General features: G+C 41.3%; 1 protein-coding gene across 1 annotated transcript; it reads right to left on the bottom strand.

Moving 5' to 3' along the window:
* Positions 1-9097: 9097 nt before the first annotated feature.
* Positions 9098-21539, bottom strand: LOC122032110 (cysteine proteinase inhibitor 12-like). The gene is made up of 4 exons (XM_042591358.1): positions 21319-21539; positions 19319-19538; positions 10071-10216; positions 9098-9412 (listed from the first exon to the last, which is right to left on the bottom strand). The coding sequence occupies exons 1-4, from the start codon at positions 21526-21528 to the stop codon at positions 9275-9277; spliced, it is 714 nt and encodes a 237-aa protein (XP_042447292.1). The 5' UTR covers positions 21529-21539; the 3' UTR covers positions 9098-9274.
* Positions 21540-27925: the final 6386 nt, after the last annotated feature.

Below are 27925 nucleotides of genomic sequence, written 5' to 3'. Positions count from 1 at the left end.
TAGACCCTAGCTTTAACTTGGGTTGATGCATATAAAAAAAGGGGAGATTATTAGTACCCCATGATTGTTTTGATGTGGTCAACCAAGTTAAGTTAGGTCATATGTATTTGATCCTTATGTCTAAGTGTGTAGAAGCTTAGGAACATAAGAAGTCAAGCGGAAGACGCAGCTAGCGAGAAAGATGACACGGGAAGGAAGCCGACGGGCTCGGTTCATCTGAGGGACGAGGTACTGTAGAAGAGTATACTGATGGACGAGAAGGATATGCGTGACATTCGAGAGACGAGAAGTCGGGGAGGAAGCCTGCTCGAGGAGAAAATCGGAAGATGGGTCTGGTGTTGGTGCAACCTTAGGTCAAGGTTGACCTGGGTAACCCGACTCGAGGTATATTTTGATGTTTGACAAGAATAGAGAAGTTGTATTTTGATGTTTGACAAGAATAGAGAAGTTATATTTTGATGTTTGACAAGAATAAAAACTTGGGGGATTGTGGGTGCAACCTTTGGTCAAGGTTGATCTGGTTGACCCGACTTGTCACGAGGAAAGTCCAAGTATGGAGACTTAGCAACGGAAAAGCAGGGAGCTTGGCACGGGAAAAGTCCAAGTATGGAGACTTGGCATTGAAAAGTCCAAGGGAGCTTGGCACGGGAAAAGTCCAAGTATGGAGACTTGGCACGGTGGCACGGAAAAGTCCAAGCAGGGAGCTTGGCACGGGAAAAGTCCAAGTATGGAAGCTTGGCATGGGAGGTCGGAGAGGGCTCGGTGGCTCGCTTCTCCTGACTAGGTCGAGAGGACTGTAGTCGCTCTTGGATCGGGTGGAGAGGAGAGCCTCTGCCATTAGCTGCTCCGCGGAGGGCCTGGAAGTTCTGCTAGCCTGCTCCGGCGACGGGGTAGGGGGAGTCAAGCTGCTCTGGCGAGCCAGGCCGAGTTCTCAGCTCGCCTCCGGACCTGATGAAGCCTCTCGCTCGCTCTAGGCTTCGGCCAGGGCTCGCTCGCTCTTTGGACCCGGATATGCTCGGTCTCAGCTTCCACTCTAGGTCGAGAGGCCCAGATTTTGTTCTCTCGACCAGAAGGCTTTAGGTTTAGTGCCGGAGCTCTAAACCACATGGGCATCGGACGGCCTGATGATCGATCTGAGGATCGATGTGGCTGGTCAGTCACCGATCAGATCCAAGAACAAGAGCGCTTCGGTCCTGGAGAAAGGAGAGGAGGGATCAGTGACCGATCACGCAATGCGACTGGCTGAGATCAGTTTAGCGGCCCGATCGTCCCCGACAGGAATCCGATCGGTGGATCCTCTGGATCCGAGTCTATCGGTTCAGCTCAGCCGAGCACAACGGCTGATTGCTCGTCTGTCTTCTTCGCAGTTCATATAAGAGGGCCACGTAAGGAAGCGATTTTTATTCTTCCTCCTTGCTATCCGAGCTTGTTGAGCTCTCCGCAAGCTTCATGTGAGCTTCCTCTCCGGACTCAAATCGATTAGTCGCTGTTGTTGGCATCCGTGAAGTGGTTGCTTCATCACCATCGAGAAGGCAAGCAAACTAGTGTTTTACATTCATATTGTTCTTGGCTTCTTGCTTTATCTTTGTATCCGATCTTGCTTTGTAAGAGAGATGTAAGGTTTCTCCACCCGGAGTTTTTATTAGCGATTTTTGGGTCTCATCCACGACGGATTGATAGGATTCCTCCACCTTACTTAGACACGAGGTAGGAGTATCATCTCGAACCTCATTATATCGCTTTGAGGTTTGATATTCTCCTGCTTCGTTTATCTTTTCCGCTAACTCAAATTGTAGGAAGAAACGAGAATTTGGGGTCGGCTATTCACACCCCCCCCTCTCTAGCCGCGATCCGAAGATCCTAACAAGTGGTATTAGAGCGAGGTTGCTCTTCGTCGGATTAACACCCGGGGGAGCACAAGCTAAAGAATGGATCGACTTGGAGAAGACGTCACGATTCCACTCTTCTATGATCGCGATGACTTCGCGTATTGGAAGGTAAGAATGAAATATTTTCTTATGACTAACCTAGTAAATTAGAAGTGTGTACAAGTAGGTTTTATTCCTCCGGTGGATAAAGAAGGAGAACCTCTCGAGAAGAAGAAGTGGACGAAGGAACAAATCCACCAATCCATAATCAACGACGAGGTAACGAAAATCTTTGAATTTTCATTACCTAATGATATCTTGTGTAAGATAGGTGGATACAACAATGCCAAGGAGTTGTGAAATAACTTGGCTAAGTTCCATGAGGAGAGCTCCAATTCAAGTCATGAAAAGGAGTCAAGTGAGCCAAGTAGCTCACATCATGGAGATATGGAATTAGAAGTTGAGGGCTACTCAACATCTAAGGAAGAAGAGGAGGAGAGTTCTTCTTCAAGATTGGGGCAAGAAGAAGAAGCCTCTACCTCCGGAAGGGATGAAGGAGAGAGCTTATATCCATCCTCAACCCTAGGTAACTCAAGCAACTTAATCTTAAGTAAATTACATATAATGTGCTTTGAGTGTAGGGATTATGGGCATTACAAAAGTAAATGTCCAAAGAGGATTAGGAAGACTCCACCGGCACCAAAAGTCAAGGAAGCCGGAGTCCCGATACGCAAGGGCAAGGAGCACGTGGTGTGCTTCCAATGCAAGCAAAGGGGACATTATAGGAGTCAATGTCCAAGGGGGAGGCAACCTCACAAGGACAAGAGACCAAGCACATCTATGGGGGGAGCTAAGGCAAACCCTAAGGTATCCTTTAAGGCACATTATTGCAATTCTAATAAGACACATGCTAGTAGTTTTATTGCAATTGTAAATAATGATAAACATAGAAACCGATACATGTGCTTAGGTGTCAAACATGTTAGCCTAGATAAGGACAATGCTAGAAATGCCAACTCTAAAGTTAACTCTTCTAAGGTTAAGGAAAACCTAGATAGGAATCCCAAAACAACTAGACATATGCCTAGGAATACCTCAAAGAAAAATGGAAAATTAAAGCTTGAGGTATTAAAGAAGGAAAATCAAGTCTTAAGGTCAAGACTTGACACTTTAGAAAAGGCTCTTAAGAATTTGGAGAAGTCAACTCTAGGGTCTAAGGGTCAAAAATCAAAGCCCAAGGACATGAGAGGTTTGGGTCACAAACCTAAGTCTCAAGTGGTCAAGCCCGCTTATCATAATGTTCCATTCGATTATGGAACAAGACCTAGGGCTAAGAAGACCATCACCAAGGTCACAAGGGGAGTCTCCCCTAGAGTTGATCTTGATGAGTCCCAAATGACCAAGGCTTTAAAGCCTAGGAGGGTCATTAGGAGGGTTGCTAGGGAAGTCATCCCTAGTGAATATTTAGTGAACCCAATGAGCTCAAATAGGTATTGGGTTCCTAGGAGCGTGATTCCTTCACGCTAGATGGTTTAGGGTGTGCCAACCTTAATTGGATAGGTAGTTAACCTACTCATGGAAAAAGGTGGCATTTTAGGAATTTTCAAGGTGTAATCAAGCCTTGAAAATTAAATTAAAAATTATTCCTAAGGTGATTAGAATGTGCCAACCACATTTGAGGAGTTTTCTAGGGTCAATCTAATTGGCACATAGTGATCTAAAAATCTTTAGTATATGATTTTAGGTCTATTACACTTAAAAATATAGAATTTATGGTAAAATGATCAAAATTATCAAAAATGGCAACTAAGGCTAGAATTAGGTATTTTCTATACCGTTATATGTTATTTGTCATACATTGTTTGTCATATGTCATGTCATGACATCATATTTATTTTATTATCATTTGAAATGTCATAATAATGCTTAGGTTAGTTATATGTCATGCCTTATTTAAGTTTCATACTTGATGACATGACATCATGACATTGGCACATGTTTCCACTTATGATATTATTTTATGTCATGTCATCATCTCTTGCATTTATGATCAATTAATTTGATTTAAGGGTAGAAACACAATTTGATATGGAGATCAAATTGTTGTTTAGAAAATACATGAGAACTTAGCTTAAGATGACCTAAACCCATATCTCACATCAAAATTGACTTGGATGTGTTTGATACACCTTAGATGTGTGTGAGATATTAGGATTATGAGTTAGGATCAAGGTGCATAGTTCTTGTACCTAGATGAGCCTAATTCGAATTTGAGGATCATAGGAAAAACTTGTGTACAAGTCATGTACATTTAGCCCTAAGATTATGGTCCTAAATTGAATGGTTTAAGATCATTTCAAAATTGATTTGAAAAACCTTGATGAAGCTTTTCTAGTGATAGCATTCATCATTGAGCAAGTTGATACAAAGATGGATTAACCTTGAGCTATTTCAAAGTCTTTCAAACTTTTTATCAAGATTAAAAATTGGGAGTTATTTTCATGGAAAACTATTTTTCCATGATAATATATGTTATGAGGAATGTATCCTAAAAATTTTACAATTTTTGGAATTTTCTATAATTTTTTAGGGGTTTCTGAATTTCGGGAGAAAAATCGTAAATTTTATCGAGGTGAGATTGATCGGAGAAGATTCGAGGAGTCTGGATCGCCATCGGATCCAGTAGTGTGGATCGGTCCGGGTGACATCGTAGATCCGTCGGTGCGGTGACCGATCGTAGCGCTAAAAATGATTTTCAAATGTCAAATTTTAGCTATGGAAGTTGGTGCTTAGATTTCTAAAGGGTTGAAACTCCAAGACATTATTGGTGCAATGGTCAAGGAGGAGTTGACCTTTAGGGGAGTTTCACCTAATGGTCAAGGAGGAGTTGACCTTTAGGGGAGTTTTATCTATCGCCAAGGGGAGTTGACTTTAGGGGAGTTTTACCTACAAGATTTCGAGGATGAGTGATATGGGATTATCACTGTTGATTGTGGATTTTAGTATCAAGGGGAAATTATGGGTTTCAATGAAAGGTATGGGACTTTCATTAGGAAGAAACTCTTGACCTTGATTCACTCTTTTTGATGTGTGTCAAAAGGAGGAGAATGTACAAGAATGTTCAAGGAAGAACATGGAAGAACATCGAGTTTGGGGAGAATGTTCAGAATGTTCGAGGAAGAACATCGAGAACTATTGAAAACCCTGAGTTAGGTTATCGGGTTAACCTAACTTGATTATGGTTTTTGTCAAACATCAAAAGGAGAGATTGTTGGCAACCTTAGGTCAAGGTTGACCAGGACCCGACGAGTTGACCGACTCGAGGTATATTTTGATGTTTAACAAGAATAGAGAAGTTGTATTTTGATGTTTGACAAGAATAGAGAAGTTATATTTTGATGTTTGACAAGAATAGAAACTGGGGGATTGTGGGCAAACTTTGGTCAAGGTTGATCCGTTGACCCGACTTAAGTTGACTCGATTCGAAAAGTCCAAGTATGGAGACTTAGCACGAAAAGGTCCAAAGCTTGGATCCAAGTATGGAGACTTGGCAGGAAGTCCAAGCAGGAGCTTCAGCAAAGTCAGCAGAAAAGTCCAAGCAGAGCTTGGCAAGGGAAAAGTCAGGTCCAAGGAGAAAAGTCCAAGTATGGAAGCTTGGCATGGGAGGCCTGAGAGGGCCTGAACTCATTCTCCTGACTAGGCCGAGAGGGCTAGAGGGCTCGCTCTACCCGGATGGATGGAGTCGGGGCTCAGAGGTGCTCTCCTGACCAGAGCCGAGAGCCGGCCTCTCTGAGCTCGAGAGGGCCTGACGTCGGCCAGCTCGCTCTCTCTGGACTAGGTCAAAGAGGGCTCGTAGCTCGCTCTCCGATCGATGCTGCGTCAGTCTCTGAGTAGCCTCGGCAGAGGGCCTAGCCGAGAGGGCCACGCTGGACCGATATGGAAGTCGGAGAGGGCTCTGGCATCGCCGCTTTCAGAGAGGGTGAGCTCGCTCGTCTCCGCTTTAGGTTTAGGTCAGTGAAATCCACATGGGCATCGGATCGAGTTGACCGATCCAGCGATAGGATATCTCGATCGTCCACCGATCGACTGGCAACCAAAAACGAGGGTCGGTTCGGAGGAGAGAGGGATCGGTCTCGACCGATCCCATCGGCCGACGATCCACAAACCGATCAGGCCTCCAAACCAACTCTCTGAGAGTTGGGATCGGGACCGAGCATAGGGACTGATCGGTCGACCGATCAGATCCGGCCCCGATCGATCGTGGAGTTGATCGTCGTCACCAGGATCAGATTGTCCAGATTGTCTTCTTCTTCAGTGTCATATAAGAGGCCACCATAGGAAGCGATTTTTATTCTTCCTCCTTGCTATCCGAGCTTTGTTGAGCTCTCCACTCAAAGCTTCGTGAGGTTACTCCAAATTCATCGTCGTCATTGGCATCCGTGAAGTGGTTGCTTCATCAACAGTCGACGAGAAGGCAAGCAAACTAGTGTTTTTACATTCATATTGTTCTTGGCTTCTTGCTTTATCTTTGTACTCCGATCTTGCTGTTGCAAGAGAGATTGTGGCGAGGTTTCTCCACCCAGAAGGAGTTTTTATTAGCCGGTTTTCCGGGGTCTCATCCACCGACGGATTGATAGGATTCGTCCACCTTACGGACACACCGAGGAGTAGGAGTATCATCTCCGAACCTCGTTATATCGTCGCGTTTGAGGTTTGATATTCTCCTGTTTTGTTTCTATCTTTTATTTCCGCTGCGCTAACTCAAATTGTAGGAAGAAACGAGAATTTGGGGTCGGCTATTCACACCCCCCCTCTCTAGCCGCGATCCAATGATCCTAACATCTGGGTGAGGCCAATTCCAGATGGATGAAATAACCCAAGCGAACGGAATAGCGGAAGAGCAAAACGGAACTACTAGAGCTGCTGGAGGCGCCCTTGCGCCTTTCTGGTGGAAGGTGCCTTCAAACTATTGAAGGCACCTTCAAGCCTTCATGGAAAGTGCCTTCAATCACTTGAAGGCGCCTTAGACTGGCAAAAAGTGGCGTTGGAGAGGACAAAATCTTATACTCACTTACCTCGCTGGAGGCGCCTTCCAGCTTGTTGGAGGCGCATTCCAACCTCGGATAGAATTTTTCAGGGGCTATAAAAAGACCCCTGGAGCTAGGAAATCAACAACAGCAACTCCAGTATTCATTATTTCCTAACACATTTCTGTGCATTTAACGAGTGTAATAGGCTTCTCCACCTACACGAAGGAAATCTTTTCAGTGCTCTTTTCTGTCTTGGATTAACAACCACCTATGTTGTAACCAAGTAATTCCTTAGTGTCTTTAATTTATTAGTTGTTTAATTTTCTTTTTATAAAGTGTGCTACTAATATGAGTTGGGAGATCAAGAAAGGTTCACATTGTTTTTTAATAAGCAATTCACCCCCTCTTGCCTGTCGCAGGGGTCCCAACACCTTTGATGGAGTCGAGAGTGGATAATTATGAGTTTCTATGAAGTTACTGACAACCTAATTAGGTCCCATCTATTTCTTAGCAAATGCAATATTTGACTTACAACCTATTCTAATTATGTCACATGCTCATTCCCTTGTTAGTTGATCAGCGTTTGCATGTTTATTATTCTACATTAGATCTGTATGCCTTTTTTTAAAGCATACATTTTGTTTCCACGTTATTTCATTTGTCAGCATGTTTTTCCTGCTCGTGTTATTCTTTGAACTAAATCCGGCTTCTCATGCGCATTGGTTATAGAATGAATATGCATCCTCTAGTGATGCAAATTCCATTTCAATTTTTTACTTTCGATCATCTGCAACTTGAGGAATGAATTCCTGATCAATTCTATTTTCTTTTATTTCTGGGTGTCCTCGCATTATATTTTACAATAGATAAATAAATACTACATTTTATTTCAAATAAACAACAAACTTACGTTTTCTAATTAACTTGACAGAGACGCTAAACTCTAAACTTGATTGAACAAGTCATATAATTTCTAAAGCAATATAAATCATGCAATTTCTAAAGTAAAATAACAGAAGTAAAATAATCTATTTTCTGTCAGTATAAAATAGAAAAAATAGAAAAAAAATATCTGAAAAAGAAAATAAGGGGCATCATTAGGAACATAAAAAATTTCATGCATAAAAAACTAACAAACCTGAAAAAAAAGTTAAACAAGACATGATCAAGGACATTTTAAAAAATAGGACAAGGATTGATAATTCCAAAAAACGATTAACTTCTCTTGATATTTGTCCACTAAAATTTGGCCCTTTTATTTAACTCAGATCAAACAAATTCTAAAAATATTTCCTTTTCATTCCAAACAATATATATGTTAGGATTTCAATTACATTCCCATCCAAAAAAAAAAAATACAAATTTTGAAAATTCTAAACAATACTCATACAGCTAAGACTAATGTATCAAATATTTATTGAAATTTATAAAGTCATAATAAATACTTAACAAATTATATCAAGCTTACCATTTTAGGGAATAGTGTTGTCAACTTTTGTGAAATCTTCAACCACTGTTAAGTTTATGTTTGTAGTTGCAGCGAAACATCAATTTCTATTGTAAGCAAGGCGTGACCTACAACCCTGTCCAACTTGGAGAATTTAAGGACAACCTGATAGGATGTAGCGGTGGGAAGGAGATGAGCATGTCGCGGCGAGAGAGCTTGCGGGGAGGACAGGATCGCGTCGTTACGAGAGAGTTTACGACGAAGGAGCTCGTCGTGCAGAAGGAGCTCATCGCACATCACGACAGTGCGAGGCTAGGAACGTCGCGCATCGCGAGAGAGGGAGCAGTTGCGAAACCCTAGTTCAACAAGAGAGGGAGGCGACGGGCAAGCAAACCCTAGCTTCGACAAAGAGGAAGGAACACGTCATCAGCGAGAGAGGGAGTGACAGAAAACATTAGGTCACGGAGAGAAGTGACAGAAAACCTAGCTCGTGACGAGAGAGGTGAAGAAATGGTGCAGCACAATTTTTATTTTTATTTTTTTGGCTTTAACACATTTTACGCGGCGCGTCCAAATCAACAACACCGCACGATTCTGCATGGAGCATTTCGCAGGAGAGCAATTTTATATATATATAATTGCATATTTTATTAGAAAATTTTCTAGAAATGTTTATTGATGAAAAGGATCAAATTTGTAGAAACTATTCATTCAATTAAAAGTCGGTATACTAGGTTGCCACAACCATCAAATAATATAACAGCAAACTTAATAAAAGCACTTACTTAACAGAGCTGTCTTATTATTGTTGATTGTATTACTTCTCACTTTGTACCAGCAGTTTATTAAGGCATTCAGAAATATACACAACTATCAAAGAGTTAATATACACAACTATCAGTAGTTAAGGCTTGCTCATTTTTGGACTCCTAACCCACCGGCATCTGCATCTGACTCAGAAGAAAATTACCTTCCAGATTCTTGTGGACCTCGACCTTGAATTCCTCCACCTTGCTTCCTCTCTTCACTTTAAGAAGCATGTCAAATTTAGCAGTTTCTTCAATCACCTATTAGTTGAAAAGAAACAAGGATAAATCCATATAATCAAGGTAGTGATTGTTGTGTAAAGGATTTTTCTTTATAAGGGGAGAAATGCAAATTCAAATTATGTCAAGGCTCAGTAAATGAGATTTTTCTTTTTGGAAAAAGAGAACGCTCGATTCAAGCATTTCAAAAGTCTTGAAACAAAGATCGAGGGGGCTGTGTTCCTCGGTTCAGCTCAAGAAAGGTTGAGCTCCAAAAAAAAAGCAAATACTAAACTAAAAGAAATCAGGGCAGGGAATGTTTTAAGAGAAACAAACATACATAAAAATTACAAGAACTAAAGCATAGTAGGCAAGGTCACTGAAGGGATCCTCTGGTCCGCATTTAGCAGACCAGTTCAGTGACAGGTGGATTTAATGGACACCTCCTGCTAATCCACCTATCACTGTCCTTGATCCAGGAGCGGATCTGCCCTGGCAGGCGGGACCAGAGGATCCCGCCTGCTGCTAAATATAAGTACTGTTGAGTTGCTCTATCCCCTAAGCAAAGTCAACTTCTTAAAATTAATAAATATTCAGAATAACAGAAATTTGAAATCTTCCCTTTTTTTTCTCTTCGTAACTACATCTGCAACAATTTAAAAGTAGTAGGTAATCAAAACATAGAGAGAAGATTCCAGACCTCTGCCCTTGCTTGGAGGATATCCAACAGTTCGTAAGGAAACAGGGAATTGGACCTTCCATGAATGATCTTCAAAGCATGCTTTGCTGCCTCTTTGACTACAGGATCATTTGTAGGAACAGTACGCCAACCAGACCCAAGCTCCTCTGTCAAACAATAATTCTCAATCAGAAATGTGGAGCCATTCTAACAGTAGTTGATAGACAAATTAGCTATAAGGTGGCAAACGAAGATGATTGTATTAAGACTACTGGTACCCGTACTCCGTACAACTGCAAATTGTATTCCAAAAGAGCGACGAGATATAGAAGTGCATTTGGATACAAAGTCTATAAAATGAAGGCTGAATATGAACATTTGGATATTTTTTATGCCACAATTAAATTGCAAAAAAGGAGAAACATGAAAACAAAGACATGGAGTACAAGCGGATGACAAAAAGGAACAATAAATAGTTTGTTGTCTTCATGGTAGACAAAAATGAGTACTACCAGAGTTAGTGTTGCTGCAATATATACTGTTGCAATGGGAAGGATTGTCTTAGCTTTTGAAATAGAACTATCTGTAAAATAACGCACCAAAGCAATTGAATAAAATTCATGTTGTGTTAGAATCCCGATTCCTGATTAGAGGAACAATTGTAGGATTAAGGATTGGGATTAACATACGACCTTAATACAGAACGAATTAGTTAAATACCTAAATTGGAAAGATCCAAGAGACCCAACAGAAGAACCATGATATAAGCTCATATGTAATAGAAAGAAACCATATTGCTTAACCTAAAAAGACTTGAGTTTGTGAGAATCATGGGTTACTGTCAAGAAAAAGGGAAAGATTACTGAGATAAGTGTACAATCATACATGTATATGCACCAAAAGGATTGCATAAAATTCATGTTGTTCTAACACCCCAGTTCCCAACTAGAGGAACAGATGTATGACTGCCAATTGGAATTTACCTAAGATTTTTATTCAGAATAAATTAGCTTGGTACTCAAATTAGAAAGATCGAAGACACCCAATGGAAGAACCGTAATATAACCTCGGCAAAGCCATTAAGTGTTGCCACAATGAGGTCTGGAGTTCGAATCTCGGCAAAGTCGAGATAAATACCTCCCTTATGTGCTAGTCACTATTCCAAAGGCTAGTAGCCGCCCGTGATTTACCTCCTCCGTGTTGACCTTGGGACGGGTTGGCGGGGGAGCTGGGGACGAGCGTATTCGCCTTTTGCCACAAAGTAATATAACCTCATATTGGTTAACCTAAAAAGACTTGAGTTTTGTGAGATGTCACATATACAGTCAAGAAAAGGAGATTTTGAGTGTGTTGTTGGGACCTTGATGCCCAGCTAGAGGAGGGTGAATAGTCGATCATCCAAATCATCATTTCCTACGCTTGTTAGTGCACAGCGGAAATACAAAACAAAATTAACAAATAGAAAGTTAAACCTAGAGGCAACGACCAAGACAATCAAACCTCTAACATTTTTATGTAACGTAATTCGGAGATCACTTACTCCTAGTCCACGGCTGTCCATAAGGTGGATGATTTCAATCCGTCGGTGGATGATTCCCAGAAAAACTTCCGGCTAGCTCGCGTAGCACCTTGTGGGTGGAGAAACCTCACCACAACTCGCACAAAGACCACACTAAATTACTTGAGCACTTGGAAACTCTAATTAGGCTTAATCACCACTAATTTTGTCAACCATGCTCAAGCACTTCGAGTTTTATTAAATAGAGCTCGAGAGGAAAACACCATCCTGTTTTCTTGCCATCAGTCGACTGGTACAACCACCAGTCAACTGGTCCTAAGTGAAATTCGACCATTACAAGTTAATGGTCGGCAACCAGTCGACTTATGAAAACACCAGTCGACCGCTACACTACAATAACCTGGAATTTTACCCAAGTACCGTTTCTCATGCACTCGTCCTTGCTCGCACAACCTAGACCTATCATTCTAACCTCCTCCATCAGTCTCGTGTCCCTTGGAATGTGGTGGATCCAGGAATTCAAGCATGGAGGGGCGATTTTTACATGGAACAAGGGACGGTATCCTATATCTCCACCAGTGGAACCCCATAATACTAGGGGTTCCACCGCCGACATGGGGGGGGGGAACCCCCGATGCCGCCCCTCAGTTGGATCCGCGATGTCTCCCCATTCTTCACGCCTTGCTTTCTAGAGCTTCTATCAGTTTTGTCATTGTTATCGGGTCTTCCCTTGCCAAGAGGTTGCGCCTCCGGGACTTCATCCATTGCCAAGTCACACTTAGACTTACGTTGCCAAAACTACATGCTTGAACTTACACCGCCAAGACTCACCCTTGAGCTTTCCTCCTTTACCAAGATCACACCTGGACTCTCCTTGTTGTACCTGTATCCTACATGCTCACAATGTATATCAAATATAACAACAAACTTAACTTAAACCTTTGCCCAAAAATCAAAACCTAGGGCACTAGATTGCTCCAACAATCTCCCCATTTTTTATGTTTAGCAACCCGTTGAGATTAGGAAAACCTAAATGCAATTATAATGCAAATAAACATGCATATATACTCATGCATAAGTCATGAAACCTAAGCCTAGGCTCCCCCTTCACCTAAACTCCCACTTGAGCTAATATTTCCCGTAAAGTTAAACTTCTCCCCCTTTGCCAATAAATGAGCAATTGCTCTCCCTTCACTTAAGCTCCCTCTTGAACTAGGATTTCTTGCAAGGGTGTGCAACTTTCCTATTTAAACCCAACACTTCTCCCCCCTTGCCGTACATCAAAAAAAGCTCCAATAATATCCCAATTATTGGACTATTTAACCTTTAATGATCATAAACATCATATATTAATCTCCCATACATGTTCACCACTCTTTTGGTCATTTCCTAGTGCTAAAACATATTTTCAGACTGTATCAGTCGACTGTCATTAACCTCAGTCGACTACCCTCTTCAAAAAGAACTTACAGAGACATTATATGCTGACTGGTAACTGTATCAATCGACTGATACATTATTTTAGCCAAAAATAGGACTTCTGACCCAACTTCAGAAATGCACTAGAAATTCCACCTTCAAAAATTCCCAAATTCTATACAAAGATTTATTTTACCAATGTCTAGTTGGGAAAAATATATAAAAAAATATATTTATGATAAATCTCAAGATTGATATAAAATTCAAAACTAGCTAAATGGTTCATGACCTAAAGTCCTAGTTTTAGCTTCCTCTTGATGTATCCGCCCATACTAAACCATAATACATCCTTAACATTAATTTATATGATATCTATACATCAAAAATTAATTTTTATGCAATATGAACCTAAATCATATTTTCATACATGAAACTCAACCCAATTGTGTCAATTTTCTAAATTTGAGACTCAAGTCCGTCTCTAAAACTCTTTGGCACATTCCATAACTCTTCTAAACTCCCAAGTAATATCGACTTGAGATCCATTTACCAAATGTCCCAAAGACTCTTTGAGCTCCCCCTAGAGCTCTTAACCTTAGCTACCTCCCTAGGTAACTCATCCACTAAGACTAGGTCACTTCGGTGCACCTCAAGTGACACTTGACTTACAAAACTTACCTCTTTAACCCTAGATACTTGTCTTTAGTTAATTTCTTCTTGTCCTTAACTTTGGATACCTCATCCTTACTATAAACATATGCAATCCTATCATATTTCTTCTCATTGGCCTTAGATGATTTTTCCTTGTCCTTGGTCACTCCTCCTTTACCAATGTCATGTGTCACCTTAGCACTTGACCTCCTTTTGGTCTTGGAGGAACCCAATTTGACATTTTTGGGTTTTTGACCACCCAAACACATGTCAAGTCATTTAGGTCCAATAATGAACCTATCTAGGACTTTCTCCATTTCCTCAAGCCTTGACTTCAAGGCTTGATTTTCCAACTCTAGAGTTTTAACCCTAGAGTCAACTTGTCTACCTTGGACATTCCTAGACCTATCCACCTTCCTAGGTATATGTCTCCCCTTCTTGGGATTAATGCCTAGGTTTTCAACCACCTTCCTCTCCTTAGGCAAGGTAGGTTGTTTCATGTTAGGGCTAACCTTACATGATTTCCTAGAGTTATCTACCATATTAACACTATTTCTATCATTGTACCTAAATCCATAATTATGCATGGGTATATAATTTTCAATATTCTTAACAAGCATGAAGGAATTTGAACTTAGATTAAACTTCAAAATAGGGATTACCTTCCCTTTTACCTTTGAAGCTCCTACTTGACTTAAGCTCTTCTTCTTTTCCCATTTCTTCAAGTGCCCAAGAGCTCTGCTCTCCGGGCACTTCGTGGTAGTGTCCCACCACATGTAGCATGTGCTAATGCCTTCTTCTCCTTAAGTTCATCCCTACAACCCACGTTAGTTCTTAAAACAACTTTATCAAGTAATTACCTCCTTTACCTTTTCGAGCTAAGGACACCCATTCTTAGTGCCCCATCTTACCACACTTGATGAATATTCTTCTTGGTTCTTGTGTGCTATATGTTATGAATATCATTCTCCCGCACAAATTTTGTATGTCCAAGTCCTCATTTACTAACAACCTATTGTGTTCTTTATTAAATAATCGCAAACTAACCTAATTTAACTTAACTTATTCTTAGTGATTTAGACTTGATCGCAAACGACGCTAACATTATGATCCAACCCATGTTACAATCAATTAAATATTAATTCCTGCCTGTTTAAACCGAAAATCTAGGCCCTTAGGTACGGAAGCATCCACCACTTCCTAGACAAAGCCTTTCAATGAATATCCTTTTTATAACCCTAGATTTAACTAAAAGAACAATCTAACTTTCACAAATCAAAACACAAACAAACTCGAATCACAAATTCAAAATTACTAGAATCATATGCCTCTTATGGTATTTCAAAACTATACAAAGAAAACTAGTATGCGAAAACAATTACTAGTTATATCTTTCTTTATAATTGATTTTCTATAACCTCTGATTTTCATCGTATTCTCTTCTTATCTCAGGCAACATCTACCGAGATGAGAATCTACCACCGCTCCTTCTTCCTTCCTCCAAGTTTCAGCACCTTCCAAGACATTTCTACCACCAACCAAGCTCCAAGGGATGCAAGAAAAGCTCTCCTTTCTCTCTTTCTTCCACCACCACAAGAACTCCAAAAATGCACCGCCACTAAGAAGAAGAGAAGAGAGAGAAGAATAGGGTTAAATTACACACCAAGGAAGAGAGGGAAATTATAGAAGATATATTGTGGTGAAACACCTCACTCTCTTTATATTCCTTGGTTCTTGGCATATAAGGAAATTTAATTATAATTAAAATTCCCTTATTCTCTCGCTATTAGTTAATAAATAAAATTTAATTAAAATTTTAACCCTATTTTACCTTTACACGACATATACCTCCAATAAGACAAGTTTTAAACACAAAAAAACTTCCTTTATTTGTTTCTTAAGAAATAAAAATTTTCTCTAATAATTTTTCCCTTCACGGTCAAGTTAATAGGAAATTTTATAAATTAAAATCTCTCTATTAGAACACGTGGATGATTTCCAAAAAGGAAAGTTATCTTTAAAATTAAAATCTTTTTCTCAATCTACAAATAAAAAACATCAAATATTATTTTTAATCAGAAACTATAATAGGAAAGATTTAATATCAAAAGGAAAACACCAAAATTAAATCCTTATGCTACACAAAAGACATCCTTTCTTATCGAACTGGATCTATTCCTTACTATAAAAGGAAAGACTTTTGAGCTATCTTTTAGAAACCGTCTATCATCGGAAGATATTTAGGATATACGAAAGATAAAAACTATCCACATTTACATGGGCTCCATGCTGGCTATGTCCAACAGCTGTCTCGAAAGCACGGACCAGTCGAAAGTTGAAGATGGTTGCTACGGTGGTTGATGGCTATGTAAGGTGGAGTAAGTGTAAGCAAATTGACATGATCACCGAGCATGAGGACCAGGTGATTAATCAGTCATATTAATAATAATTTCGAATTATCTAAGAATTATTGTACCTACCAACTTATAATTTCGGCCCTTCCGTGATCGGACTTAAGCTTTCCGGGTTTAGATCAGCAATTCCAATGCTTAATAGTCTCGCCTGATCGTGCGACTCCTTATAAGTATGGGACTACCAAGTCTAAGTCTAAGTTAATTCAATATTTCCGAGCTTTAATGACTAGATTACTATTCTGAACTACCGATGCGTGATAATGTTTGGCCTTGCTAGCACCTATAACCAACCCCGTTGACAAGAAGATCTGCTATAATGAATCTAACTGCTCGAGGGAAACACTCCATGAGATAGATATACGTGCTTGTTATTATTTATCGTCGAAATATAGACACCACACACGCGAATTTATAATTCCACTCGACATGTCCAATTTTGAAGTTAAGAAGTTACAATCAATAATTATTATCCGATAGCTCGTCTTCTTCTTTCATTCCATTATGACTGACTACCGCTTGCTTTTATAATTTATGGATAACGAATGAACGATTCCTGTAGCACGACATGACCATGCGGTTATTATCTTGAATATAAATTAATCAACAACAACTAACAGCTTATAAGAGATATTCGACTACGACTTACAGTTCTTATTTAAGATAGATGAACGTTTATCTAAGTAGCTCTTAGGCTATACATTCCAACACACGAGTCGGAGGGCTTGAGGAGCTCTTTCTTCCTTTCCTCTTCTTGGACGACGACAGACTTCACACTTCTTCTTCCTTCAATACGTGGATGATGATACCTTCCGTTTCTCCTCCTTCCTAAAGGGATGGATTGATACCGCGTGTCATCTTCCTCTCCTCTCGGATGTCAGATGTCCTTCGAGTGAGTTGAGTTCGCTTCCGAACCTGAGTGATCCTCGACATGCACCTTACTCTAAAGGCCTTAAGACCGCACTGAAGCCATTCGAGAGGTAATCACCTTACTCTAAAGCTCATTTAAGCACCTCACCTCACCCCCGCTACATATCAGGAGGTAGGTAATAAATTAATTAAAATTTAATTACCCTTCCTTGGAGTCCGGGCTGAATGGCAATGGTTCATTGTGGTAGTTCGATCAACTTGCTTGGATCCAATACCCGTCAAGAAGGTCGCTTAATGATAATGTGGATGTGGACACATCCCGGTTCATCATCCATTCGACTTCGATCCCAAGCTTTCTAATTAGGAAAGACCATATGAGCGGCGAGCGAGCGAGCGATGTCCATCCGCGCTACTAAGGAAGGGGTGAAGGTCCGATATCATCATCCTTATTGCGTTTACCAGCTCGCTTCGTTAGCAGGCGGTAGCATATATAAATACAACACAAACTAATAAATAGCCCAGACCCCAAGACACTTGTTGGGACACTATCACCTTACACACGGCTTCGTAGTAGGCCAAATCGTTGCGCCCTGGTTAGTACTTTCGGACCCACTGGCGCGTAGTAGGGGACCTCACCATAACTCACTCAGACACATGAACTAGATCTATTTCCTGAGCACTTGGAGACATGGTTCGAGATCACTTTCTATCTCTAACGATGGATTAGGAAAGCGACCCCGGCCGTTCTGTAGGAAAGAAATGGTCGATACGAACACCGATATCCTGACATACACCTAATTTGAGAATATCAGATCAAATAATAAAACATATATCATCTATAGTAGACACTATAGTATATAGTAATCACTATAGCGCTTAACTGATAGGTAACCAATTTTACCTGTAGTAAATTCCTTATAGTCGACCTTGTCTCCTACACACACAACTAGCTTCGGGTCCACCTGCGTCCCTGAATGTCTCCCATGTCGTGGTCCCGTGCTCGCCCTGAGCTTCTCATCATGCAGCTGTGTCTTGACTGCTCATGCGGTCGCAGCACTTCGTTATTGCCAGTCACACTTAACTACGTTCCTCAGACTATATGCTTGACTTACACCACCAAGACTAGAGCTTTCCTTCCCTCGCGCCACTTGTTGTACCTGTATCATGCACGCTCACATTGCATATCAAATATAATAATAAACCTAACTTAAATCTTTGCCCAAACATCAAAACCTATGACACTTAAATTGCTCCAACATGTGTGTGTGTATGAGGAAAAAAAATGATAATCCCAATTAGCCTCATTAACTATCACTAGGGGTGACCGACCCGGCCTCACGGAAATTTTCCACCGGCCACAAGGATAAATCGGGAAGCGCATGTGGTGGCCAGCTCAGAAGCCCAGCATCCTTTGGTTGCGCCCCCCATGTGTGTGTGTGTGAGTGAGAGAGAGAGAGAGAGAGAGAAAGAATTAGGGAAGATAGGATGTAAGCGAGGAAGAAAGACTAATTTTGTTCATTCATGTCATTTAATAGGGAAAGAAAGGAAATAATAGAGAATGCAAATTCTATGTTGTCGGATTGCCCAAATGCAAAGAGCAGATGAAGTTTCTGGTCAGATGGGGAACATAGTGTTGTAAATCACTTTTTCACTTTTCTTCACAGTTCTCATATTAGAGATGATTCAAAGATATTAGTCTTACTTATCCGTCTTTCTATTCCACTAAATTCTCTCTAAATAAATAAGATATATTTTTTGTCACCTCACCCACTCTCTCCTATTATTTGTTTTCCTTCTCATCTTTCTCGCCTATGTATAGTGCAATGAAAGCAGGGGGGAAATCAACCAGTCACCATCTTGAATAAGGTCAAAAGGCTGCCAAAATCAACCAGTTTACAACCGCTACACATAAGCATGACTGACCCAAACGTAGTAAAAGATTGTTTGACCGACCTCTAATGAAGTAAAAGATTATTTGTCCTTCATGCATATCTGCTATCAGACATTGAGGCATACACAGGGTCCCGACTTTTTGTCCATATTTCATGTGCATAACACACCTTGTGCAGATCTCTTCCTTTTATAAATTATAGGGTAGGCCTGGGCCTTTCTTTTCCTCAAAGCAAAAAAGGGAGGTCTATATCATGAGCCCAAAGGTCAGGCGAGAAAGTGGAGGTACGTAGTGTGATAAGACTCAAGATCAAAAAAATTCATCTAAAATGGAAGTAGTTGCAGAAAAAGTGGACTTGGATTCTCTAAGCAACCAGACCATACAAAACAAAATAGGGAAATTTGCAGTGACAAGGGTTGGAAAAATTAAACCTTCTGATCACTATAGGCTGCAGCCATCATACATAGAACACCGATGTACTTCAGAATTAGGCACTATATATTATTACCTCGTTTAGCACCTAGGTCTGCACCAGTAAAGTAAGGAGAGTCCCCGACATGCTTAAATTCCTGCAGCTCTTTGAAGTGCAGCCATGGTTTGACCCATACCTTCGCTTCATACAACTTCTTCTTCCCTGCTTCAATTACCTCCAAGGTCAAGTGATGAAGTGTTCCAGCAACAACTTGCTCTTTTGCCTTTACGACACGTGCAAACTCCAGAAGTCCATTCTGTGTGAGCAGGAGGCAAAATTACCAAAACAAGTGTTAGTATTGCAAAAAATGCTCTTCCGTACTATCCAATTAGAGAGTGTGAATGACAAGCTTCTATCGATTATATTGGTTTCCAATTCTCCCCTTTTCACTTGGAACATTTCGTTTGAATGAAACAGGAATGTTGTGATCTCCATTAAAATTCAGTAGCAAACATTGAAATGTTATTTCATGATCTATTATTATTTTTGTTTGATTTCTCTCTTTTTATTAACTTTTGAGGTTTTCTTAGCCTAGCCATTTCCTCATTTTCCTTGTGATGAGAGTAGTAAAATAACCAAACAACTGTAACTTGAAAAGGAGAGCTCTTCAACAGGAATACATTATAAGGAATACATTATAAAACTATACAGAGTAATAATATCCGCTTAATTCCACAAGAAACTAGAACCTAGATATGACAAGAAAAGAAATCACACCGACCCAAAAATCTTCTTTGTAATGTGAAATAATCTAGCATTAACAGAATATAATCAACTTATTCATGTTTTATTTCCTTCTCTTCAGACTTGAAAAAAAAATACATTTAATCCAGAATAAAGTATTTTCTTTTACAAAAAAATGGATCTTGGAGCCCCATATGAGCAAGTAACTGTCATAGAGACTCAAATTATATACCTAAGGAGAAATTCAATAAATTTTAATAGGACTGTTGGCTTAAGGTTTCAATCCACATGCTAGCATCTTAATCTCTAATTGCATACAAAATTTTGGAGATAGCAAAATATCATTCAATTGATATTTAATTGTACCTGGAACATACATAGATGAAAAATCTAGATACAAGACATGCAACTGATTCTAACAATTGAGAATAATTCTATCCAAAAATATGGAAGTGCATATCATACAATTAAGCAATAGTTCCAACAGGATGATGACTTCTGACAATTTCTCAGCTGCAATTTTTGTTCATATCCCCCTCAAACTAATAGTGAGAGGGTACCAATTTGCAAATGTAAAATTCATGAAGTTGTTTGTTTGAGACAATTAAAATCAGCCAGTGGCTCCTTAAAATCCTAGATAAAACACCATAGTGAATCGGGCAGGTTCCACTAGAATCCTTCCTTTGATACCCTCCCTCAAGTTGAAAGAGTTGCAAGTAACTTAAATTTGCATCGAACACGATAATAATGATTGGAAATTGCAACTGCTTACAGATTAACTAAAGTCAAATTAGACACTATGACTGACCCAAAGATGATTTGCACAGCTTCAGGATTACAGATGTCTAAAGCACATCCACCAATACAAGAGATCTAATTAAACGTGTAATGCCATACTGAAAAAAGCCATCTAGCCTTATAGATGATTCCAAAGGTCCAGGATTACAGGATGGCCATAACACATCCACCACAACAACGGATTTGCAATTTTCACGAGATTATAATATGACTAAATATGAATACAAGAATTTTACATTATTGACCCTAGATCAAAATAACATCCCAGCCTATAAATGTCTAAGCATCCCTACAGGAGTACAGAATGACTAACAGAGATTAACATGCAATTCTTCAATTCAAGAGGAAAAATGATGAGATAGCTCGAGGATAGTTACTCCTTGGTCAACAAAGGTAGTAATAAGCAATAACAAGAAAGAACATGAGGAAGGAGACAACGAATCAGGTGAGAACCACTAAAAAGATCATTTAAGTCAAACAGTGACAAGAAACTTTAACAAAATAAGGAAATAAGCATAAGCTATGTCCAACCAAAGAGAAAAACACAAAGCGACCTCTTTTTTGTTGTGCTCGTCGACGGCGAAGCGGCCGAGCTCCTCGATGCCTGCGCTGTTCTGCGCCCCCTCCGTCTCTCTCACGTCTCCAACCATGGACGCAATCGCCAGCGAGAAGATCGGGGAAACGAAGATCAAAATGAGGGCGAGAAGAAGAGGGCTTCGCCGAGTGGGAAGAGAAGGAGACGCCATGTTTCGACGCAAGCCCATGACCACGACAATTCTTTTTCACACGTGTCACACAAGTTGATGCAATTGTAGCCGTCGGATCGACAGATCCGAAGTCGGTGCAAAATATCTGGAGAGTTAAGAGACACAAAATGGCTTTGTTTCCTGATTTTTTTTTTTTTTTGAAAAACAGCAATTTAGGACAGGCTTGGAAGTTAAGCAACTGACCATGGTGTTTTCCTGATAAAAAATGGTTATTTACTGAACTAATAACTTTAAAATTATAAATGATAATATTTAGAAAGAGACAATTGTTAATTATAATAATTATAAATCTATAGATTATTTTAAAGAGATTGTTTGAACATGTCTATTTGAATATCATAGTCCTTTAAAATAGCTTTATTTTCTTATATTTGTTTTTTTATGTGTTAATTTATATAAAATATGTGGAACAATGGACCAGTTGATATCTTCTTATAATAAAATTAGGATAGACAAAATAATTTTCTAAGATTCTTGCTTGAGCTTGAATATATATATTTAAAATTTCTCTAATGATAAAGCATATTGTGTGCATATGTATATATATATATATATATATATATAAGAGTGAATTTTGCATATTTCTTCATAAAAGATATTATATATATAAAAGAGTGAATTTTCCATATTTCTTCTTAAAAGATATTCTACATTATGTCTTCATATGCAATAATTATTGCACTGAGATATCTTATGATATCTTTTTGGTTGGGTAAAAATAAGATACAAAGTGCCCCTTTAAGAAAATTACTTAATGTTATTGTAGATAACGCTAAGCTATTATAATTTTATTCTCTTGAATGATGAAAATCGAAAAGGTTATAAATAAAAGAGGTTCAGTGATTTCATTATAGTGTTTTTTTTTTCTGGCGTCGATTAATTTTAAGAGGGTTGAATCAGTCCTATAGAAATTTATTATTTATCATTAGGATAAATTAGGAGATGTTCATAATAATATATTATCTACTATTTATGGGAGAAAAAATCCCTTATAATTTACCGTAGCCGAATATATCCATATTTAAAGATCTAATCACTACTTAATCCTGGGTGATACAACAACTAAAGTAGACCCCTAAAGTGAGGATTGAAATCAAGGAAGATAGTTGATGTGATGGTCAAAATTAAGGAGATGTCAACATTCGAGGCTAGCATGGCCACATTGTCGGCTTAGCAGCCGATCAAATCTTTGGTCCGATTGGATTCCGAGTTGAGGGCCGGTCAAGTATTTAAGTTAATCGGATCTTTCGTCTGATTGGATTCCGAGTCCTCTCGGCATGATTGAAGCTTCTAGCATATGGTCCTACCGGACTCCTTGTCCGAGAGGAGGCCGAGTCCTCAAAGAGGCCAAGTCCTCAAGATGGTCAATAATCCTTATCTGACTCAACCCTGTCCGAGAACAAGGTTCGACCAAACAATAGAGGGGACTCGGCCGGCTCACCATTAAAAGCATATTCATAATCCATCAATCTAACGGTCTAATATCCCTTTTTGGCATTTTATGTAACCGTTGTCAGAGAATCAAGGAAATATGCCCTGTGTAATTCGTACAGCGAAAGCTTCTACCCTGCAAAGCACAGAAATAGTGGGTCTATATTGGGAAAGTTGTCAGAGGGTAAGAATGATTGGATTTGTTTCAGTAATGCATCAATATTCATGCAAAGGGAAAAAATAACACTATATATGGGGTTCTTCATTTATAGGTGCAGATATACTTCGCTATCATATCTCACAATGTATCATTGTTGTTCTTCATTTCTTTTTTGAAGTTCTCGGTCTGACTTGAGTATCTGAATGCCTGTGTCAGAGACTCCTGGCCTGGTCACTGATGTTTTATTCCCTCTACATTTCATTTTTATATGTAGGATCACTCGGTGCCATCTTCCTCCAGCTCATAATCTTCTCACGATCAATTTTGAAAGTCATTCAACCTGTCGGTCATCTTCTTCGATTCTAGATATATCATTGGGGATAGTGTTTTTAATTATAGGTATTGCAATCAAGGTAATAGATGAATTTCTCTAACTGTCATTGATCCTGTCTGAGATCTGTGAGGATGAGCACTGGTTCCGATCGATGACAATGACCTTCGATGAAGATGAATTTCGACGATCTGAAGAAACTCCTCCACGCTCCTACGCACAATAAGACGAGCCAACAAAGCGTTAGCGACCTAAGACTGGGGTGGGGATCCCTGGCTAGGCCCTCCTACGCTCAAGTTAGTTCCTCTCACCGATGGAAGAAGAAGAAGAATAGTAATTGAAGTGAAAACATTGTTAAGATGCTAGAACTTGCGTACCTTGCCAACGAAGAAGATCCCCCTTTTTATACCACCTCACATGACCTCACATGACCTATGATCCGATGATAATCCAGGAGGACCCACCTCCAAGGAAGTTCAATGCTTAGGTGGTCGTCAAAGTCAAGAGGTGGTCAGCTAAGGGACTAGCCGAGCCGAAGTCCCTACAAGCCGGTCGGCCAGGCGGGCCGAATCTAAGGTGGGCCGGGGAAAGAGATACTCATGCCGATCAGAATAGAGATACCCGTCGAAGACCAAAGAGTGAGTCGGCCGGATAGACCCAAGGAAGTGACATCAGATTAACGGCTGACATTTAAGAAGGGAAATATGTCTTAACATCCTTTTGGGAGTCGATGCCGCCGGCTGACGACGCGAATGGACAGGAAATCGTACGGGAGAAGATTCCACCGCCTTGACAGGCTGCGGTTAAGCGTTATAGTAAGACATCAGGGATTTCCGATTGATCGATTGAATCTGGCGTCTTACGTCACAATGCCAATACACCACCAAGCTACTATATAAGGAGGAGGCGCCATGCGTGGATAGCGCATAAGTCCATCTTGCACCACCACCATTCACTTCGCTTCCTTCCTCTATTTTCTGATGATTTCTGTGACTTGAGACTCGGAGCCGTGTCACGGTTCTAACGAGCAAAGGGGAGGCCTCACTGCACAGCGCGCTCCCAGCGTATTATTTGGACCTTTCAAGACTAGAATTGCCAGTTCATGCTCGCACGTGCGTGGCACAAATGACTTGGTAGTGATTGTAAGACTCGTCGTTATGCGGTGGATCTGAGAATTGGAAATAGATTCAAGCAGGTTCAAGTGGCGGATGAACGAACACGAAATCCCCAACAAATGAAACACCCAAAACTGGCATCGTGATGAGCAGCGCTACCCGGGAGTCGGCGCCGAAGAAGACCATGGTTGACCAGAGGGGTCAAGAAAAAGTGTCGACACTGAGACACATACGAACAACAGCCGCTGTTCTTCACCTACCCTGGAAGAAGGAGGCCTAGGGTGGCACAGGCCTCAGGGCTCTCATCATATGAGGGCGAGAAAGGAAAGGGATGCTAGGAAAAGGGGATTCGGCACGCGAGGAGGATACCGAGATCAACGGAGGATCATCATTCTCAAGAATCACGAGAGGGATCCCCACCCCGACACCCGACACTACACTCCATTGTGAGAATATACGGGACACATCCGATCACTTCACAGAAAATCGACGATAACTTACGCGTGGGGTTATCTAGGTGTTAATTACAATGGTCTGGGGTTAACTCCGGATGGTTTACCATCGATACGTGAAGCGGTGCCATAACTCTAACTTTGATTTTTTCATGCGAGTCGACGTACCGTAAACAAGTGTCAACTTGTTCCCACAACAGGCGCGAATAATCCGCTGAGCATTCCAAATTCAGCAAGATCAGATGATGGCGGGCATGGGGGCCGGTCAATACGCATTCACCTGGACCTGTAAGGCGGCTTTTTTTAGATCACTCATCTCCATGATGAGACAGAGTTTCCATCTCCTGTATATCATGGAAGTACGTTCTGACAGGAAGCGCAGAGCCGAGCTGCTGCAAGAACAAATGAGATAGAGATAAGCGTGACAGCGCGCCACATGTGGGCCTTAAGGGACTTATGTGGTGCATGTGGCTGCTGGGCTCCAGCATGTGAGATCGCAGAAAAAATCCACAATGTTATAAATTCACGGGACGAATTCCAACACACTCGGTGACCCGTGGTTCAAGCCCAGGAATCGACATAGGCATAGCATCAAGCAAAAGGCCGATCCATGAGAGGGTCAGGTCAAGGTCATACCTGGCGAAGACTGACTCCCGCGGAGAGTGACGAAACCCGCTTACAGCCCGAGTTTAGAATCGAAGGAGGAAAAGATAAGAAACGTCACAGCCAGAGATGGAATGATCTCGGGCGCCCGGCCGATCCGACCGGACGAGGACTCCGATGGGCCGTAGAAGAAGAAGCATCACACCAGATGATACGATACGTGAAGCAAGCGTAATGGGCGTAATTACCACCCAAAAAAGAACTTGGAGTGGAGGAGGTGGGTTCTCTCGACGACGGCTTCATCAGCGCGGTGATTCTTGAACCTATCTCATGTTCGTTGCCGGACTTGTCTACGGGAGCCCGAATATCATTTTTAAACATTTAATTTATTATCGATTAGGTTGATCGGTGACCCACCTCGAGAGCTCTCTCAGCTATAGCTATGGCTTCGACCGCAATGCTTCGTCCCGTGAGCTGGGCTAGCTATCCCACTTGAGAAAGAAGCCTTTGGTTGCGCACGCGCACTGAATCAATAATATCGTCACATATGCTCATCCTCACACCACTGGTCGGCCAATTCGGGCACCTGCCACTGGGTCAAGTAGTATCTTAGTATCTGTAGTATCTCACCACAAGATCACCCGGGGATTCGTCTCGAGGACACTTTGGGGACAGGGCGGCAGCGCGAGGACAGATAAGATTCACGTGGTCGGAAGCAAAGGTCAAATGCGTAGCCAGAAATAACCCAGGGTCCGTAAAGAGCTCTCCAATCCGCGGCGAGCAGCGAGTGGAGTGGCTTACGATATAGCAGACGGCAGGAAGATCAAAGCGGTGTTCTCCTTGCCAGGCGTAAGAGGGGTTGACGATGTCTCGACCCAATGTTGATCGCATGTGTCTGCAACGGCAGCCGAGGAGGGCGGCCGATCGGCGAAACAGACACGATCATCAGCATCATCCGGCAGATAGTGGTCGGCTTCGGCACACGGGAGCTTCGGCCGGTTAATAAATTATTGCTGAGGGCGTTGACCTACGTTCATCTACCTACATCACAGGACCTCGTCAGTGACTGATGTCGTATGGCCTGACGTGGACGGCATGCCTATCAAGACGCCAGTTTTCTATTGCTTGACCGCGCGAATATTCGCGTTCATACTTCCCTTATACTAAGAACGAGTCGCCATCGTTCGGATTACCAACGTGGCTGTGGAATATGAAGATGATCGTCGTAAACGATCGGGCCCAAGTAGTTGAAGTCCATCTCATTAAGTCAACTGGTGTAAACCTGAGAACATCGGAGGATCAGGATCAAACTCGACAGATCCGTAACATTAAGCCCAGCGTTTCGCGTCTCTCCAAGAAGCGAGGACGAACGCGGCGTTTTCACAAGCGAGGACTAAGCCAACTCCAACGTTTAATTGATTTTATTTAAAGGTGGGAGGTTGATCTAGGATCATCAAGATTTATCTCCAATCATCCGACGATGAGTCCGTCTGCGAGGCAGCACACCAAGTTCCATGATGGGGTGACTGGGGCTGTGAAGGCGACTGAAGAACTCACCTTGGTTCTATTTTAGCCAAGTCGAGAGCTCCTCCGCGGATTTATTTATCATCCACGAGATTGGAGTCGGCATTTACTAGTTCGCAGCAGGAAGAGGAAGAATACAACGGTGTGCACTACTTTTGCTTTGAGCCACATATTAAAAGATGAAGTCACATATCGCGTAATCGGTAACGCTAAACATGCAGTTCCGCCGCGACTTACGGCTCTGCCTTGTTCACTTCCAATTCAGCCACTCAGACTCGCCTGAGGTGTGGGTGTATTGCTTAACACAGGGCATCGAATCGTCTCAATCAAGGGACTAATGGGAAGGGCCATGTGGTGATTACTGACGGTCGGCCATGTCTGGGCCGGCTGGCCTGCACTTGCCCGGGAATCGTGTCAGCCAGTCAAACATGTGTCTTTGGCATGCGGAGATATGGATCTGCCAAATGTCAGAATTGGAAGCAATTGGCATCTACTATCTTCCATCCACTTTTCCCAACATGGCCATCTGGTGCCGTACGCTTTCATGGTGCAGTTTGTTCGGTGCCATACTTCCAGGTGCCACAAGGTCATTCGTGGCCAGGTCCTCACATTCATACCATGCTGCTCAGACCATACCTTCAAGAATGTTATGTCGTGCTATCGGCACTGCGGGGGGCTCGAGGCCTCTCAAGGGAGATGAGAGGTTAGACGATCAAAAATTGGCTGTAGTGCCATTTAACTAGACGTCCAAATCGGTCTGAGTCTCCCGTGCGTTACC

Source organism: Zingiber officinale, chromosome 11A, assembly GCF_018446385.1.
Source record: "Zingiber officinale cultivar Zhangliang chromosome 11A, Zo_v1.1, whole genome shotgun sequence".
Classification (NCBI taxonomy): domain Eukaryota; kingdom Viridiplantae; phylum Streptophyta; class Magnoliopsida; order Zingiberales; family Zingiberaceae; genus Zingiber; species Zingiber officinale.
Note: the sequence above shows the minus strand (reverse complement) of the source record. Positions and strands in the feature narration are given on the sequence as shown.